Source organism: Sorex araneus, chromosome 2 (assembly GCF_027595985.1).
Source record: "Sorex araneus isolate mSorAra2 chromosome 2, mSorAra2.pri, whole genome shotgun sequence".
NCBI classification, from domain to species: domain Eukaryota; kingdom Metazoa; phylum Chordata; class Mammalia; order Eulipotyphla; family Soricidae; genus Sorex; species Sorex araneus.
Genome location: NC_073303.1, coordinates 44,226,385 through 44,242,432, shown reverse-complemented (window position 1 = coordinate 44,242,432; position 16,048 = coordinate 44,226,385). Strand labels below are relative to the sequence as shown.

General features: G+C 40.5%; 1 protein-coding gene across 3 annotated transcripts in view; it reads left to right on the top strand.

The window, feature by feature from the left end:
• SHC3 (SHC adaptor protein 3) overlaps nucleotides 1-16,048 on the top strand; it is a 156,924-nt gene that overhangs the window by 50,522 nt on the left and 90,354 nt on the right. For all 3 annotated transcript variants that reach the window (XM_055129261.1, XM_055129262.1, XM_055129263.1), the window contains exon 3: nucleotides 8,018-8,088. In XM_055129261.1, the coding sequence (XP_054985236.1) occupies nucleotides 8,018-8,088 (71 nt within the window). The remainder of the gene's footprint in view (nucleotides 1-8,017; nucleotides 8,089-16,048) is intronic.

Sequence of the window (16,048 nt, the reverse complement as noted above, 5' to 3'; positions counted from 1 at the left end):
ATGACATGTCAGCAAACTGCAGGATTTCCTGACCTCCGAGTAGGCAGTGATATTCTTCTCTACTGTTGGGAGTCATCATGACTTTGCTTCAGTGTGGATTTACGTGAGACACCATGCTACAGTAAGAGCAGCAACAATACCATTCAATATTGCCATGCTATAACCCATGTGGAAAGAATGTCTAGTCAGTTTCCTGAACTTGGCAGGAGAGAGGAGTAGGAGGAAACATTCCTGGTTCAGAAGAGTCAAAATAAGTCACTGTCCAGGAAAAGCTGCAGCAGCAGAATCCAGCAGTCAGTGAGACTGCAAGTGGAGTCCAGAAACCTCTGGGTTGTGAGTTCTAGAGAATGGCGGACACCATGTGGGCGCTGCTGCTGCTGCTGCTGCTATCTTCCCCGTAGAAAGAAAGCGTTGGGAGAGAAAATCCTTCCTCCTCCCTGGGCAGCATGGGGTTGTAGCTCAGCTCACAGTCTAGATGCATTTCTATAAGAAGTCTCTGGATGCCAAAACGGGTTAGTAGACTTCCCGGATCATAGTCTTTAAGGAGGAGAGGGGCCGTGTCAATCTCCTAGATCTAAATTTTGAGGCTTTATACTTTCTTATTTTTATTCTCTTATTTATTTATTGCTTTAAGGCCACACCCTGCAGTGTTCGGTGCTTACTTCTGGTGCTGTACTCAGGGATCACTCCTGGCAGTGCTCAGAGTGATTCACTCCTGGCAGTGCCAGTATGTGATTCTGGGATTGATTGGACCATAGTCTGCTGCATGCAAGTCAGCACCTCTGTACCTTCTCTCCAGCCCATACACTTTCTTTTGTGTTTTACTCTCTTTGGTGCTGGAAAGCTTTCCTCAGTTCTGGGAGTTTTGTGAGTTCCCTGGTCCAGCTTGTATAACTCCTTTTTTTTCCCCACATCTTTGGAGGCTATTGATTGACTGTTCTTTTCCTTACATCCCAAATCGATAGCTTTTTCTTTCTGTTTGCGAAAATTGGGTAGACATGGGATTGAAAAAACCCCAACTCTCCTTCCTAGTGGTGGGCAAAACTTTAAAAAATGCCTTGGAATACACTGGAAAAGAAAAAGCATAGTATCTATCTATCTATCTATCTATCTATCTATCTATCTATCTATCTATCTATCTATCTATCTATCTATCTATCTATCTATCTGTTCGTCTATCTGTCTATCTATCTAGCCTTTAAGGACCATGACATCTCATTAAATGCAACAAATAGTATCTGAAATAGACACTATGCTCATTGCTTGGATAAAAAGTTTATAGCAAAATAAGTTCTTTACAAGGTAATGTGTGTGGCACTTTTGTTGGAATCCAAATAGTTTTTGAGGTGTGGGGGAACATCACAAAGTAATTTTTAAAAGCTTTAAAAATAAGGCATTATGATTTGCAAAGTTGTTCAAAACAGAGTGGTTAAAAATAGAGTTTCTGACATACAATGCCACTAACGTTCCAATATGAATGCCCCCATCAGTGTCCCTTTTCCCCACCAGTGTTCCCATGTTTACTTCCATCCCCTAATCTAACTCCTTAACAGGTACTTCCCTAACTGTGTGTGGGTCTCACTCTTGGCTCTGTTCACAGAGATCTCCCCGGAGTCTTGAGGGATTCTGTGTGGTTACAGAATTAAACTTGTGTAAACCTTATGTAAGGTATGTGCCATAGGGTCCCAATAGGCACATTTTAAAGCTTGGCTAGTGTAATTCAGAGCTCATAATTACAGCACTCTGGGGTCTGTGACTGAGGTATATACATATACCAAAGCTCTATTTCACTGATATTCCAGACCCTTGTCACTGCTACCTCCTGTCCACCTCTTCCTACTTCCACCCTTCCTTCTTTCTTTCTTTCTTTCTTTCTTTCTTTCTTTCTTTCTTTCTTTCTTTCTTTCTTTCTTTCTTTCTTTCTTTCTTTCTTTCTTTCTTTCTTTCTTTCTTTCTTTCTTTCTTTCCTTGTTCTTATAATTTCTATAATCTTATGGTCAAGGATAATCTAGGTATCCCTTTTGATATTTTATAATTCTTGTCCTGTTACTCTGCATACCACAGGTAAGTGAAATTATACTGTATTTGTCCTTAATTCATTTAACAAGTTATCTTCTAGCTCCAGTTATCTTCAAGTTACATCCAAATTACAGTGAATTGCATGATTTCATAATTCCCTGTAACTGCACAGTATTTTATTTTGTATGTATATTATATTTTTGTCATCCACTCATCTGTTGTTGTTGGCTACTTGGGTTGAGTTCATATTCTAGTATTTTTAAAAACTTTTACTGAATCACCATGAGATAGTTACAAGCTTTCATGTTTGGGTTACAATCACACAATGATTAAACACCCATCCCTCCACCAGTGCACATTCCCCACCACCAGTACCCTTGTTATACCCCCTTTCCCACCCTCCCCCTGCCTCCATGGCAGACATATTCCCCATACTCTCTCTCTACTTTTGGGCATTCACTGTCAACTCGATTGTGAGATTTATTTGTTACTGTCACTGTCACTGTCATCCCGTTGCTCATTGATTTGTTTGAGCGGGCACCAGCAATGACTTTTGGGCATTATGGCTTGCAATATAGATACTGAGAGGTCATCATGTTTGGTCCATTATCTACTTTCAGCACACATCTCCCATCCCGACCGATTCCTCCAGCCATCATTTTCTTAGTGATTCCTTCTCTATTCCAGCTGCCTTCTCCCCTCTACTCATAAGGCAGTCTTCCAGCTATGGAGCAATCTTCCTGGGCCTTGTATCTACATTTCTTGGGTGTCAACCTCATGTTACGTTATTTTATACTACACAGAGGAGTGCAGTCCTTCTATGTCTGTCCCTCTCTTTCGGATTCACTTCACTTAGCATTATACTCTCCATGTCTATCCATCTATAAGCAATGGATCTCTCCTGACAGCTGCATAGTATTCCATTGTGTAGATGTACCAAAGTTTCTTAAACCAGTCATTTGTTCTAGGGCACTCAGGTTGTTTCCAGATTTTGGCTATTGTGAACAGTGCTGCAATGAACATATAGGTACAGATGTCATTTCTACTGTGCCTTTTTTTTGCATCTTCAGGATATATTCCCAGAAGTGGTATTGTGGGGTCATATGGAAGCTCAATTTCTAGTTTTTGAAGGATTGTTTTCCAGAAAGGCTGGACCAGTTGGCATTCCCACCAACAGTGAAGGAGCGTCCCTTTCCCCACATCCATGCTAGCACTGGTTGGATCTTGTCATTTCTAAACTACTATTGCAATTCTGTAACTGCCATGAAAAAAATCATAGTTTAGTGAAATCATCACTATAAAGGGAATACGCTGTGGACACTGCAGGCACCAGTGTTGCAGAGTTGCATAAATATCACCAAACTGCATAATTATGTCAATACTATGACAAATGTCACAAATGTCACTTTTGTTCTTTTGAATATGTGCCAGTCTCTGTGGTGTGAGATGATATTTCATTGTTTTGATTTGCATCTCCCTGATGACTAGCAATGTGGAGCATTTTTTCATGTACCCTTTGTCCATTTGTGTTTCTTTTTTGAGGAAACTTCTGTTTATTTCTTCTCCCTATTTTTGATGGGGTTGGGTTTTTTTTTTTCTTGTACAATTCTACTAGTGTCTTGTATATCCTGGATATTAATCCATTATCAGATGGATATTGGGTAAATATTCTTTCCCATTCTGTGGGCATATTCTAATATTAATTTAAAAATTCTTAAAAAAGAATATAAGCAAGGGACATGGGAATTGACTAAAGAGGTGTAATGGGATAAAATTCAGGCAAAGGTTCATACAGAAAAGGAATCCAATATAGTTGGGACATCAGTTTAGGAAGAAATGGATGACTTTTAAAATCAGTGGAATGTATATAAATAACATCTGGAGGCTGAGCATTATTACTCAATCTATGTCCTATAGAAGAATTATAAACATTTAAAAACTAAATAAAAAGCATTAAATAAGGTACTTGAATAAGTGAATACAAAAAGCTGAATATATAAAATTAAAATAAAATTTAGGAGACTGTTTCTAAAGATCATCCTATGAAAAATAGAACATGTGATTGTATGTGATTAGAGTAATTACAGTATCACTATAGTAATGGTTTGTGTTAGATAAAATGTTGAAAGCATTGAAGAAAAACTAATTTAATAGGGGATTAATTTTCCACTAACTTGCGAAAGACACAAAGAAATCTCATAGAAGATTGGGTTAAAGACATGTAGTCAACAGGAAAATAGAAATACAAGTACCTAATAAACAGGGAGAGGAATCATGTAAACCTATTTGATATGAAGAAAATGTAACTTCAAGCAAAAATTAGATACTTTTAAGTATAGGAGGAAAAAATTCCAGAGATTTATGTTAATTGTATTTTGGTGGACAGAGAGAAATAAACTTATTTAGATATGGGTGGTGAGGTCCTTTGAGGAATTGCATCATTGGTTGTGGGATGTATGTACTTATGTACTATGTGAATATGGTGGTAACCGTATTACTTGTATTCACAGGTGTGTGAAGAGAGTTGTGAGCTTATCAATTGTGGTGGTATACATTCATATCACGAAATCCCATTAATCAATGATTTCTCGGGCGGGCTCAGTAACATCTCATTTCGTTCTTTCCCTGAGATCGTAGAAGTCCATCTCAACTCGGCCCTCCTAATGATGTTGCACTGGGGGCTCTTCAGGGTCAGGGGAATGAGATCCAGCTTGTTACTGGATTTACATATGAATACACCATGGGAAGCTTGCAAGGCTGTCCCATGTGGGCAGGAAACTCTCAGAAGGATTGCCAGTTTCTCCCAGAGGGAGAAGAAGGCTAAGACGGCTGCGTGCTTCTGAGAGCTTGCTTTTAAGTCTCTCTCTGGATGTTGGCCGTTGATGGGATTACACATACCTGGGTTCCTCTGCCCGTACCTTCATCCATGAGGCCTGTGCGAACGTGTGGAGAGGGGCCTCCAGCATGGCTTTAACCAGATTCTTTGGCCGCCAGGAGCTCTGCTCAGGATGGGGAGGGAAGCTGGAGCCCATCCCCTCTGAGGGGCCCCGGGGAAGACAGCCAGGCGTGCGGGCAGGAGACTCTCATACATTCATATAGCACTGCGATATAGTAGTAACCATATCACTTGCTGATGGCAGTGGCAGTTGATTTCATAGAACTCAGTGAGAGTAGTGAAGTACTGACTTACCTGTGTGATGGTGCCAACATAACAATGTGGGCCATGGAATTCCATAGCTTTCTCTTACTTTTGTTGGTGGTGTTCACATAACCAACAATCACAGTGTTATTATTCAGAGTTCATATACACAACTTTTGGGGTGTTGGTGGTTATATCTGTCACATTGGTATCCACAAAATTCTAGCTGGTAGAGGTGTTTATATTACCCTGTGACATTTGTCATGGTATTGACATAATTATGCAGTTTGGTGGTATTTATGCAACTCTGCAACATTGGTGCTTGCTGTGTCCACAGTATATTACCTTTATGATGATGATTTCACTAAACTATGATTTTTTTCATGGCAGTTACAAAATTGCAATAGTAGTTTAGAAATGACAGGATCCAAGTGGTGCTGCAATGTCAGTTGTGGTAGTTACATAGCCCTGTGGTGCCGGCTATAGTAGTCACATAGCCCTTGGTGTTAGTTCTGGTATTTACATAATCCTAATATTAGTTATAATGGTCATATAATCCAATAATATGGGTCCTGGTATAGTTTAATGGTCATGGTGGTATTCCCATAACTACATTATTAGTTATCTTCACAAGTAGCTTTGTGACACTGTACTGGACACCAATGTACCTGTCATCTGGTATTGTTTACATACACATAATTTGCAACTGTTGTAGTGCATTGATGTCATCTTTTGACATTGTTACTGGTGCTATCCCTAAAACTCTTGAGTTTGATCATGTTGTTCACATATATTCACTGTACAGTGCCAGTTTTGCTCACCATATATCTTCTGAAGTTCATCTTAGTTTTCACCTAATTGCAACTCAGTGGGTCATTACTCATAGAGTTCTGAAGCTGACCCTGCTTGTCCCAGAGCTATGAGGCTGATGTGGTGTTCAGATCATTCTCTGATGCTTCTGATGGTATTCATTAATGATCATGGGCCTCAGATCACTGCAGTTTTGTTGGAGGTGGTCCCTTGTGATGAGTTCATGGGATTCACATAACTTGGTGTTTGGTGATGGTATTTGTGTAGTTCTGTGACTTTGGTGGTGATTACATAGTCCTGGTTTTCACATGAGCCTGTAATCACAGGACAATGTGCAATGTTAGTGGTAATATAATTCATTCTACTCATTGGCCATAGAATGCACATATATGATGGTGTTGTCACATACTGGTGATTATTCAATGTAGCCATGCAGTGGTCAGACAAACAGTAACATTTATAGGGGTGGAGAGTTATGTTGAAAGAAGTTTAAAATTTGCTCAAAGTTACACAACAGATATGACAAAGTCAGACTCAAATTCAAATCAAATTTTTGATACTAGTCTACAAAACCTCTTCCTACTAAACTGACAATTAAAGTCATCAGCATAAAACATGTGTTCATTCAAACTCTCTAAAGATTGAGAATACCACTATTGTATCTGTCAATGAAGCTGTTTATGTATAGCTTTAGCTACATCCTTATATTCACACATGCTTTCATTTGTCTAATTCATAGACAATGACCACAAATTTGGTATAAAAATTGTACTTCTTAAAATCTGTTAAATAAAGCCTTTCTGATATCCAGGAGGAAAAAAAACAGCATTTTAAAAAAGTAGCACCCACACCTGGTGTTGCTTGTTGCTCTAGGGTTACCAGGGCCACACTTAGTAATGTTCGGTATTTGGAGCTGAAGATCAAACTCAGGGCCTTTCATGTACCCTGTATGCCACTTGAGCTATATTCCTGGTACATAAAGCATTTTGAGAGAGATCTAGTTTATTTATGAAACCTAGAGATTAATTGTGCTAGGGCGGTAGAACAGCGGTTGGGCGTTCGCCTTTCATGAGGCCGACCTGAGTTTGATTCCTCTGCCCCTCTTGGAGAGCCCAACAAGCTACTGAGAGTATCGAGCCTGCGCAGCAGAGCCTGGCAAGCTACCTGTGCATATTGGTATGCCAAAAACAGTAACAATAAGTCTCTCAATGAGAGACGTTACTGGTGCCCGCTTGAACAAATCGATGAGCAATGGGATGACAGAGATTAATTTATTAAATAATGGTTTCATGTTGGTTTTTAAATTTTTAAATTTTAAATTTAAATTTAAATTAAAAAATTTTTTAAATAGTGTTTTTAAATTTTTCTTTTAAAACTGTAAACCTTTAGATGCCTAATAAAGTATTAGAAATATGATTTTTGAAATGACAAAGTTTGGCTGGTATTTATACAACAGACATATGTTGAATTGGTCTTTGAATACTGCATTAAATATTTCTGTATTAAAGTCTATAAGTTATACTTTAATTAAAGTTTTAACATATTTTATAAATAAAATAAAAATTTGGGTCTCAGAAAAGTTAGGTGTGGTTTCATCTAAACACTCAGGAAGATTTTGAGAGATTGGGTATAAGAGGTTTTCTCAGGAAGTTCCACCAGAGACTCTTGTCAAGTTGATTCAATACAAAAGCTAGAGAGTGCGATGCTCTTCTGGTCTTGCACTTCTGGAGACACCCAGACCACCTTAGCAGTGCTGGGGGCCTCTGGGGCTATATGTCTTTATGCTTGGGGGATGATGTGGTGCTGAGATTGAAACGGGTCAGGTGTAGGCTAGCAGGCACCCTAACCACCATACTATCTCCCAGCCCTTAAGAAATCTTATGGCTATACGTAATGAAGGACTGCTACAGAAACAAAGTAACACCATGAATATGGAATTAAGATGTGACTTAAGAAATGTGCATGACTTCCAAAAGTGCACTTGTTGTATTTAAGAATAGCGTCTTCCTGCCTTTGGGGCTCATAATTTCCATTCTTTTCTCTCTGCAGTACTTGGGGTGCATTGAAGTTCTACGTTCAATGAGGTCTCTTGACTTCAGCACAAGAACACAAATTACCAGGTAAGCACTCTTGAATGAACTGTGATTTTACTTCAGAAAGGAATGATTACAGAGGTTAACAGACCAGGAATTTCCAGAGTGAGGGACTGTCCCTTGATTGTTGGTAATAGGGAGTCGGGACTTACTGTTTTTAAAAGGCTTTTGTGTTCCTCATGCCTGTGACAAGTTTCTCTTGACAAAAATACCCTGACGGACATGCCACACTACCAAAATCTTTTATTATTAACCTGCAGAAATTATTATAACCAGGAATGGAGTGTTTATGTTTGTTATGTAATACATGAAAGTCTAATATCAGGCTACTATTTTAAAATGTACTTAACTGCATTATTCTTTTTAAACAGAAAATCAGAATCCGGAGGGAATTTACAACACTCCACTCATGATACAATTCTTGGTGTTAGAAGTAGAAATATGCCTGGAAGTAGTAATCTAGAAAGCAGACCAAATTCTTAGGGTCATGATTTTGAGTAGGATTATGTTCTCCTTCATCAGCTAGATTCTAAAATTATTTATGGATAACCTTTTACTTAAGCACTGTTTTAATGAAAATATAATTAGTAGGCTCCGTGGGATCATGGACTGCTGGGGATTGAACCCAGGCTTTCTGCTGAAGTGCATGCGCCCAGCCTGTTGAGTTATTTCTCTGGCAGAAATAGCTACATTTTTATGGATAGTGACCTGAAATTGTTTGACAGTTGTGAAATGCTTAATGTAAATAATGATCCTGGAAAATACCTCATGTTAATTTCATTCAGATTACTCTTTATATTAACAAACCAAAGTCAAAATACTGACCCTCAGATGGTAATTATTTAAGCTTATTAGCTGCTAATTAATATAGCACTGTAGCACTGTTGTCCTGTTGTTCATCGATTTGTTTCAACAGGCAACAGTAATGTCTCCATTGTGAGACTTGTTGTTACTGTTTTTGGCATATCGAATACGCCATGGGGAGCTTGCCAGGCTCTGCCGTGTGGGCAGGATACTCTTGGTAGCCTGCCAGGCTCTCTGAAAAGGATGGAGGAATCAAACCCGGGTCTGCTGCATGCAAAGCAAACGCCCTACCCGCTGTGCTATCGCTCCAGTCTACTAATTAATATACCTACCTTAATTCTATGTTTTATATTTTGTTTTTGTTTTGGGGCCACCCCTAACTGTGTTCAGGGCTTAATCTTGGCCATGTGTTCAGGGATCACTCCTGGTTGTGGTAGGGGGCCCATATGCAGTGCTGGGTATTAAACCTGGGTCAGTCACATGTTTGGCAAATGCCTTACTGATTATCTCTCTGGCCCCTAAATTCTATGTTTTAAGACCCATATTTTCCTTCTCTCTGAAATTCGTGTTAAAAAAATGTTGATGTTTAATTTCTCTCAAGGTACACATAGTAGTGATACACCAATAAAGTAATAAACATAAGGAAGAACTCTCCACATATTTTTAGAAAATTGTTTATTAAGACTGCCAGAAGAAAGGACTATAATTTTAAGAACACTTAAAAGACAACTTAAAACATTCCTGTGATTGCAGCTTTGTAATGTGCTTGTCAAGGTGACAGGACGGCAGTGCAGATGGGGCTGGGAGAGGGAGTATGGGGACACTGGTGGAGGGAAGTTGACACTGGTGGTGGGATTGGTGTTGAAATATTATATGTCTAATGCTCAACTATCAATAACTTTTAAAGTCACGGTTCTTTAACTAAATAAAATTTTTTTAAAAAAGAATAGATTGAACATCTCTTAGTCAATCTTTGACTTATCTTACCCATAAGGAGTCAGGTGCAGTAGAGTATTTGTGGACAAAGCACTCTGCCACGTCCTTGAGTGTTCAGAAACAAGAGACGCTTCACTGTCTCCTGTGTGCAGAACTTTGTAAAGAGAACCGTGGGCTGTTTTTGGTCAATTTTCTTTAAGATTCTAGGATTATAAGAAATTTAATGCCATTTAAATATCCAAATGTATTTCTTGAGCATTTTATGTTAGATGTGTACAGATGTCATGTGCCCGATGTAGGCTGTTGTGCTTTATTAAACCTTCCAGTTTTGGGAAGAAGACACGGATACAAAGGACTGTTGGCTATGCAAAGAGCTCAAACAAGGTCCTACTCTTTGGGAATGGCAGGTCGGGAATAATGAGGCATCTAAATTCTCCCTTAATAAGGTTGATGACACTCTACAGGGTGGACCCCAACTAGGCAGAAGTAGTAACATGGTGAAGAAAGGTGAGGAAGAGCCATTAGTGGGTTTGGATACCTGGATCTCTTTGTTTTATCCTGCTACATTTAGATTTGAATAATGGGCCAAACGAACACCATTCTTAGACTCAGGAAACTTGATGTTGGATTACAGTTGTATCAAAATTACCTTGAATTTATTTGGAAACTTTTAAAAACTGCTCATATTTAAATATTTTCTTTCACCATTTTCCCATTTGAATGATTTCTTATTTTAGTTACTAGCAAAAGACTACATGCAGACAACTACTAGACATACGAATGTTAGGGAAAAAAAGTCTTTGCATTCAGGAGAGTAATAACCAGCAATATGGTGTATATGTGGAGCTTTTAAGGCCTCCATGGGAATGAAATCGTCCTTATTAAAATCTATTATGCTCTACCATCATTGTTTATAAACTCAGGAATCCTTGAAAACTGAGGAAAAGTTTATGTTGTAATCAGGAATATTATACAGGCTTCTGGGTGTTATTTTTGTAAAAAAATATTCTCACAAGCAAATGACCAATCCTAACTCATTTTCTTCCTTATTTTATGTTTTGGGTATAATTTTTTCTTGGAAATTATGTCAATTAAACCAAGTTCCTTTTGTTTTAGTTTAATTTTGAGCTGTCCCTATGTCTGAGTTTAGATTGATTATAGTGCTTTTAGGAGCATCACCTGTGCAATCTTCCTTTCAGAACAATTCAAAAACTGTCCTTGGTTATATACTTAGTTGCAACAGTACCTGTTAGAACCTTGATGTCTTAGCACTTTGGACAAGGATGCTGGTCCTGCATTCAAACTAATCAGAGTCTTCCTTGTAGAGGAATTGGCCTATCAGAGTCTAGCTCTGCAATTCCTACCTTGCTGCACTTCTATTACCGGTGAAAAACCAGTACCTAACTCAATGACTATGGTAAATGGAAGGCTTGCTACATCTGGTCCACCACAGGGAAAATTTGATGGAAAGACAACATAGTTGAGTGTTAGTTTTTATCTCCATGTCCTGCACAGTGAACACACATTCCAGTGCTCAAAAGAGCTATCTGCAAGCTATCACCAAGTCGTATACATGGTGGTCCTTGTAGTCAATACTTCTCAGATCAATCTGCCATGGATACAGAGGAGGCCTGAGGGGTGTGGCAAAGTCACCTGTAAATTCAGCCATTAACCAGGATACATGCAGAAAAAAGAAATAACTTCTACAGACTGTGCCCTTGTTTTCTAATTTTGCATGATGATGCAAGGGAAGCAGCCCTTGTCCTCTGTCCAGTAGAGTTCTGGAACATGGCATCTATCACCACAACCGTCACACCCCACGACTCATATCCCCACCCTCTTGTAGATTCACAATGGTGCAATGGTAAAAGCAATCAAAAATCCTCTTGCAGATGACCCTGAGCTTGTCTAGCTTTGGGGGAGAGCACTGTTTTCCCTTCTTCCTAACTGCCATCACTATTTTCGGGTCTGCGAAACCCACTGGGAAATGACCTTTCTTCCGGAATGCATTCAACACTATTCACACTCCCAATGCATTGTGAGAGAGAATTTCAGGTTTGCATCATCCTGGAATATGTGGGAACCTCAACAGAAGAATCTGTACTTTCATTTGAGTTTTGCAATTGAATTTCCACACAAAGTGATGATAGCTAAAACACCAAGTACCCACTTTTCCAGTGATTGCTTGATCTTGGCCTGGGCCTGAGAGTCAGATGACCCCTCTGTAGACATACTCTGCATCTTCCTGAAATTCTCTCGCAGCTACTCCCAAGTATGTTTAAGGGAAGATTTGTGGTCCTGCATTTTTCTGGAATAGATCTGTGGGAACAGATAGTAGATTTGAGAATCATGCTCACAGGTATAGAACTTAGTGAACAACTCCCTTGAATATGATGGTATAGTCCTAAAGTACCCTTGTTCACTGGATCATAATGATCTGGTTTTCTTTTTGCCTCTCATTTGATTTCCTCATCTGATTACTTTTCTTTATTATTTTAAGTTCCATTATTGCAAAGCATCTTATGCCATGCTTAGGGCCTGGAAGTCTAAACATTTGTATAGAACTAAAATAAGGTCATTAAGCAGGTGGTCCTCTCCACCAGTACATGCAATGTCGCACATACAGTCTAATTCTGAATGATTCTGCTAACTCCTGGAAATGCTTGGATTCGAGATAATAGCCAGGTGTGCATTTCCTCAATGTCAATAGATATGTAATCAGGCTCTGTCTGGCTTAGCTACACTCCCAGGGTAATGCCAGGTAGATTTATAATATTTCATCCAGGTCCAGCACTTCTTTTTCTGAATCACAGAGTGAAGAACTGAATATAGCTTAGGATATTTTTGTTTTGTTTTGTGTTTTTTTTTTTTGCTTTTTGGGTCACACCCGGCAATGCACAGGGGTCACTCCTGGCTCATGCACTCAGGAATCACCCCTGGCGGTGCTCAGGGGACCATATGGGATGCTGGGGATTGAACCCGGGTCGGCCGCATGCAAGGCAAACGCCCTACCCGCTGTGCTATCACTCCAGTCCCTTGTTTTGTGTTTTAATCTTCCAAGTTTTGAAAATCCTGTCATTTCAATGGGCTCTGAAGTCCTTGGTGTGGCCTAGGCCTTCCTTGTCAATGCCTTGCTGATGTAAGCAATCCTTGTTACCCGCTTTGTGGGCACTCATCCAAGGGTTCTGTTTCAGAATTGGTGGTGTTGAAAATTCTCCAGAAACATCCATAAAATACAGTTGACTTGAAGAGAAAACCCAAAACAAAACCCATACCTGGCAATGCTCCGGGCTTACTCCTGGCTCTTGGCTCTTGGAGGGCTCTGGACAGTATGGTGTGCGGGAATTAAAACCAGGTTGACTGCATGCAAGGTAAATACCTTACCCGCTGTACTATAGCTCCAGCCTCATGGTTAGATGTTAGAAGTGAGATCAACTGTTATTGACCAGAATAGTTCCTTATGATTATGTTTTAAGTCTTAACAAAATAGCAAGACTGCAGCAGTGCTACAGAAGAAGGGGGTAGAGACCCACAGTTTGTGTGTGTGTGTGTGTGTGTGTGTTTGTGTGTGTGTATGTGTGTGTAACTTTGTCTATAAAGAGAATTGTGAGCAGAATTGGAAGGCAGTCTGGTTGAGGGGGACTCTTCATTGACCCTCCGCATAGAAGGGTCCACCTGCAGTTCCAAGAAAGGGAAGCCAGATGACCTCAGCTCAGCTCCTCAACTTTCTCCACCCTCTCTTCTTTGAGTCGACATGAAGGCTTAAGAACACTCGCTTCTCCTGTCACATCTGGCTTCCAACATTCTAGAAACGGGCTCCAAAGCTGTCAAGGTAAAGATTTCCCCACACAATCCTTCAGTTGCATCAAGTCTCTGAGTCCTCATCTGTGTTTTTCATCTTAGCTCTGGTACATTTACTCTGTGTATAATTCCTCGAGACACTGTGGCCCAGGTGAACTTGAGAGGGACCAAAAAGGCTACAGGGTGCCCTTCACCTACTACTGACTATCATTTCAAATGTGTCTGTGTCCCATAACCATTTCATCAAAAACTCATTTGGGAATTGGAACAATGTATATGATATACTTGGGGACATGGCTACACTTACTAACAAGATGTCTATGTTATTTATAGATACTTTGCCATCTTTGGGGGTACGTGAGGGGCTCTGATGGCAGGAGGTGGACACCATGGAAGAAGCCCAGGTAAGGCACTCAATCCCTCACCCATCGGGAAAATCATGGTCTGTCCACAGAATAGCTCCAGGTCAGATTGCACCACCATGTCCAGTGGAATGATGGACATAGCTAGGATGGTGTGGCCCTGGTCACTTTCTGTTCAGATTTAGGAAAATTGTTTTCTCTTGGCAAACAGTGGTGCAAACATTGTTCCCATACAAATGGGCAGTACTGATTCTGTCATTTTCTCACTGTTCGAGCACAGAAAGAACAATTCTGAAGACTCAGTTACTGAAAATCTGACTCACCTCCGTGCTATTCCAGTGTGCACTCTGGCACGTGGCATATGCCAGAGGAAACAAGGTTGACTTTTGCTCAGGGGCTCCTTTGAGACCATTTAGTTAGTTTATTTTTGTTAGTTTCAAGTAACCCTGACAGTGGGATTACTTCTGGCTTTGTGCTCAGGAGTCACACGTGGAGCTGAGGATCAAGTCTGGTCAGCTGCATGCAAGACAAGCGACCTACGCACTGTACTATTTCTCCGGCCATATAATTGTATGATTAGGCTGCCTGGTGATGATAGTTTAGAATTCCTTTTTTTAGAGTAAAAAATACACTCTACTGTTGTAGGTTCTGTATGTCAGGAAAAGGAGCAAACATGCAAAAAATATTTCCCGTGGGAACCATTAGGCTTGTGTGTTCAGGGTTCGGAGGACTAGCTTATGATTTTAGCCTTAGGAGCACATTCTAAACTTACCTTTTCTAAACATGTTTTACAGACTGAGCCTCTTGATGTACCAGAGGGGCACAGAGTTAGATGTTTGATGTGAGAAGTGAATAGGCACTTATAGTAAGGTAGTTTTAAATTTCAACAAAATAGCAAGCACCGGAGTGGTAGTCTAGCAGGGAGGGCATTTACCTTGCATGTGGTCAATCCGGGTTTGATCCCTGGCATCCTCTATGGTCTCTGAGCACCGCCAGGAGAAATTCCTGAGTGCAGAGCCAGGAGTAATCCCTGAGCATCACCAGGTATGACCAAAAAAAGCAAAAAAAAAAAAAAACCTAAAAAAACAAAAAACCCACCAAAGAACAAAAAACCCAAAATAACAAGAAGGCAACATGATATCGAAGAATAAAGAAGCAGAGACCTATAGCTGCCACTTTCTGAATCATGATACCTGGGAGAGGGAAAGGCAGGCTCCTTGGGGGTACTCTTCACTGACCCTGTGCGTAGAAGGATCCATCTGCAGCCCCAAGGAAGCGTTTTCTCAACTTTGGGTTCTTGCTGTGAACACCAGCTTGCTAGCATACGAACACTTCCAGGTTTTAGACAGAGCAGGCTGGGTCCATCTGTTTTACTTCTAGATTGTTTCTTGGATTTCAATGCCAAGCAGGATAGTTTTGGACCACTATGCCTCCTTTCTTGGCACTTGTCTTCTGACACAGGGTGTGGGTTTTAGGGCCCAGGGGACCGAGGCCTTCGAGAGAAGTCGTAATGCAAGGAGCAGAACAGTCATGTGAACAGTGCCACAGAAACCTGGAGATGTTTCTGGGAGCTGGGTGGGTCTGACAGGCTTCATGGAGAAGGAAGCAGTTAAACCAGGTGAATTCCTTCCTTGATCACATGACCAAAAAAATGAAAACAAATCGTCTGCATTCTGGATGCAGACTTCAGTGATATTTGAAATGTGGACAGTGACTCATAAAAGTCCCTTTCTAGGCCCCACTTGATTTTGCCTGTGGACTCTCACAGTAACTCCAATGTGTGTCCAAGGCTGGCGGTAAAAGCTAGAGCAGCAAAGAAACACAGCAGACTTTGCACTGTTCCTGGGTCCTGCCAGAGCTTAGCTGTCTTGACAACCTCAGGGTGACTTGCTCTCCTACGTGCCCTGTGTCTCTGCATATGGAACACATGCTCATGGGGCCACCTGGTTTTGTGACAACTAAACCCGTGGGAACAGCTGGTGTAGGTAGTGCATAGGAGAGGTCCCCAGTACTGTTGCTTGACCAGAGCAGTACATGCAGTTCCTTTCTTCTGTTCCCTGGTGCAGACCGGAAGCCCCATGCAT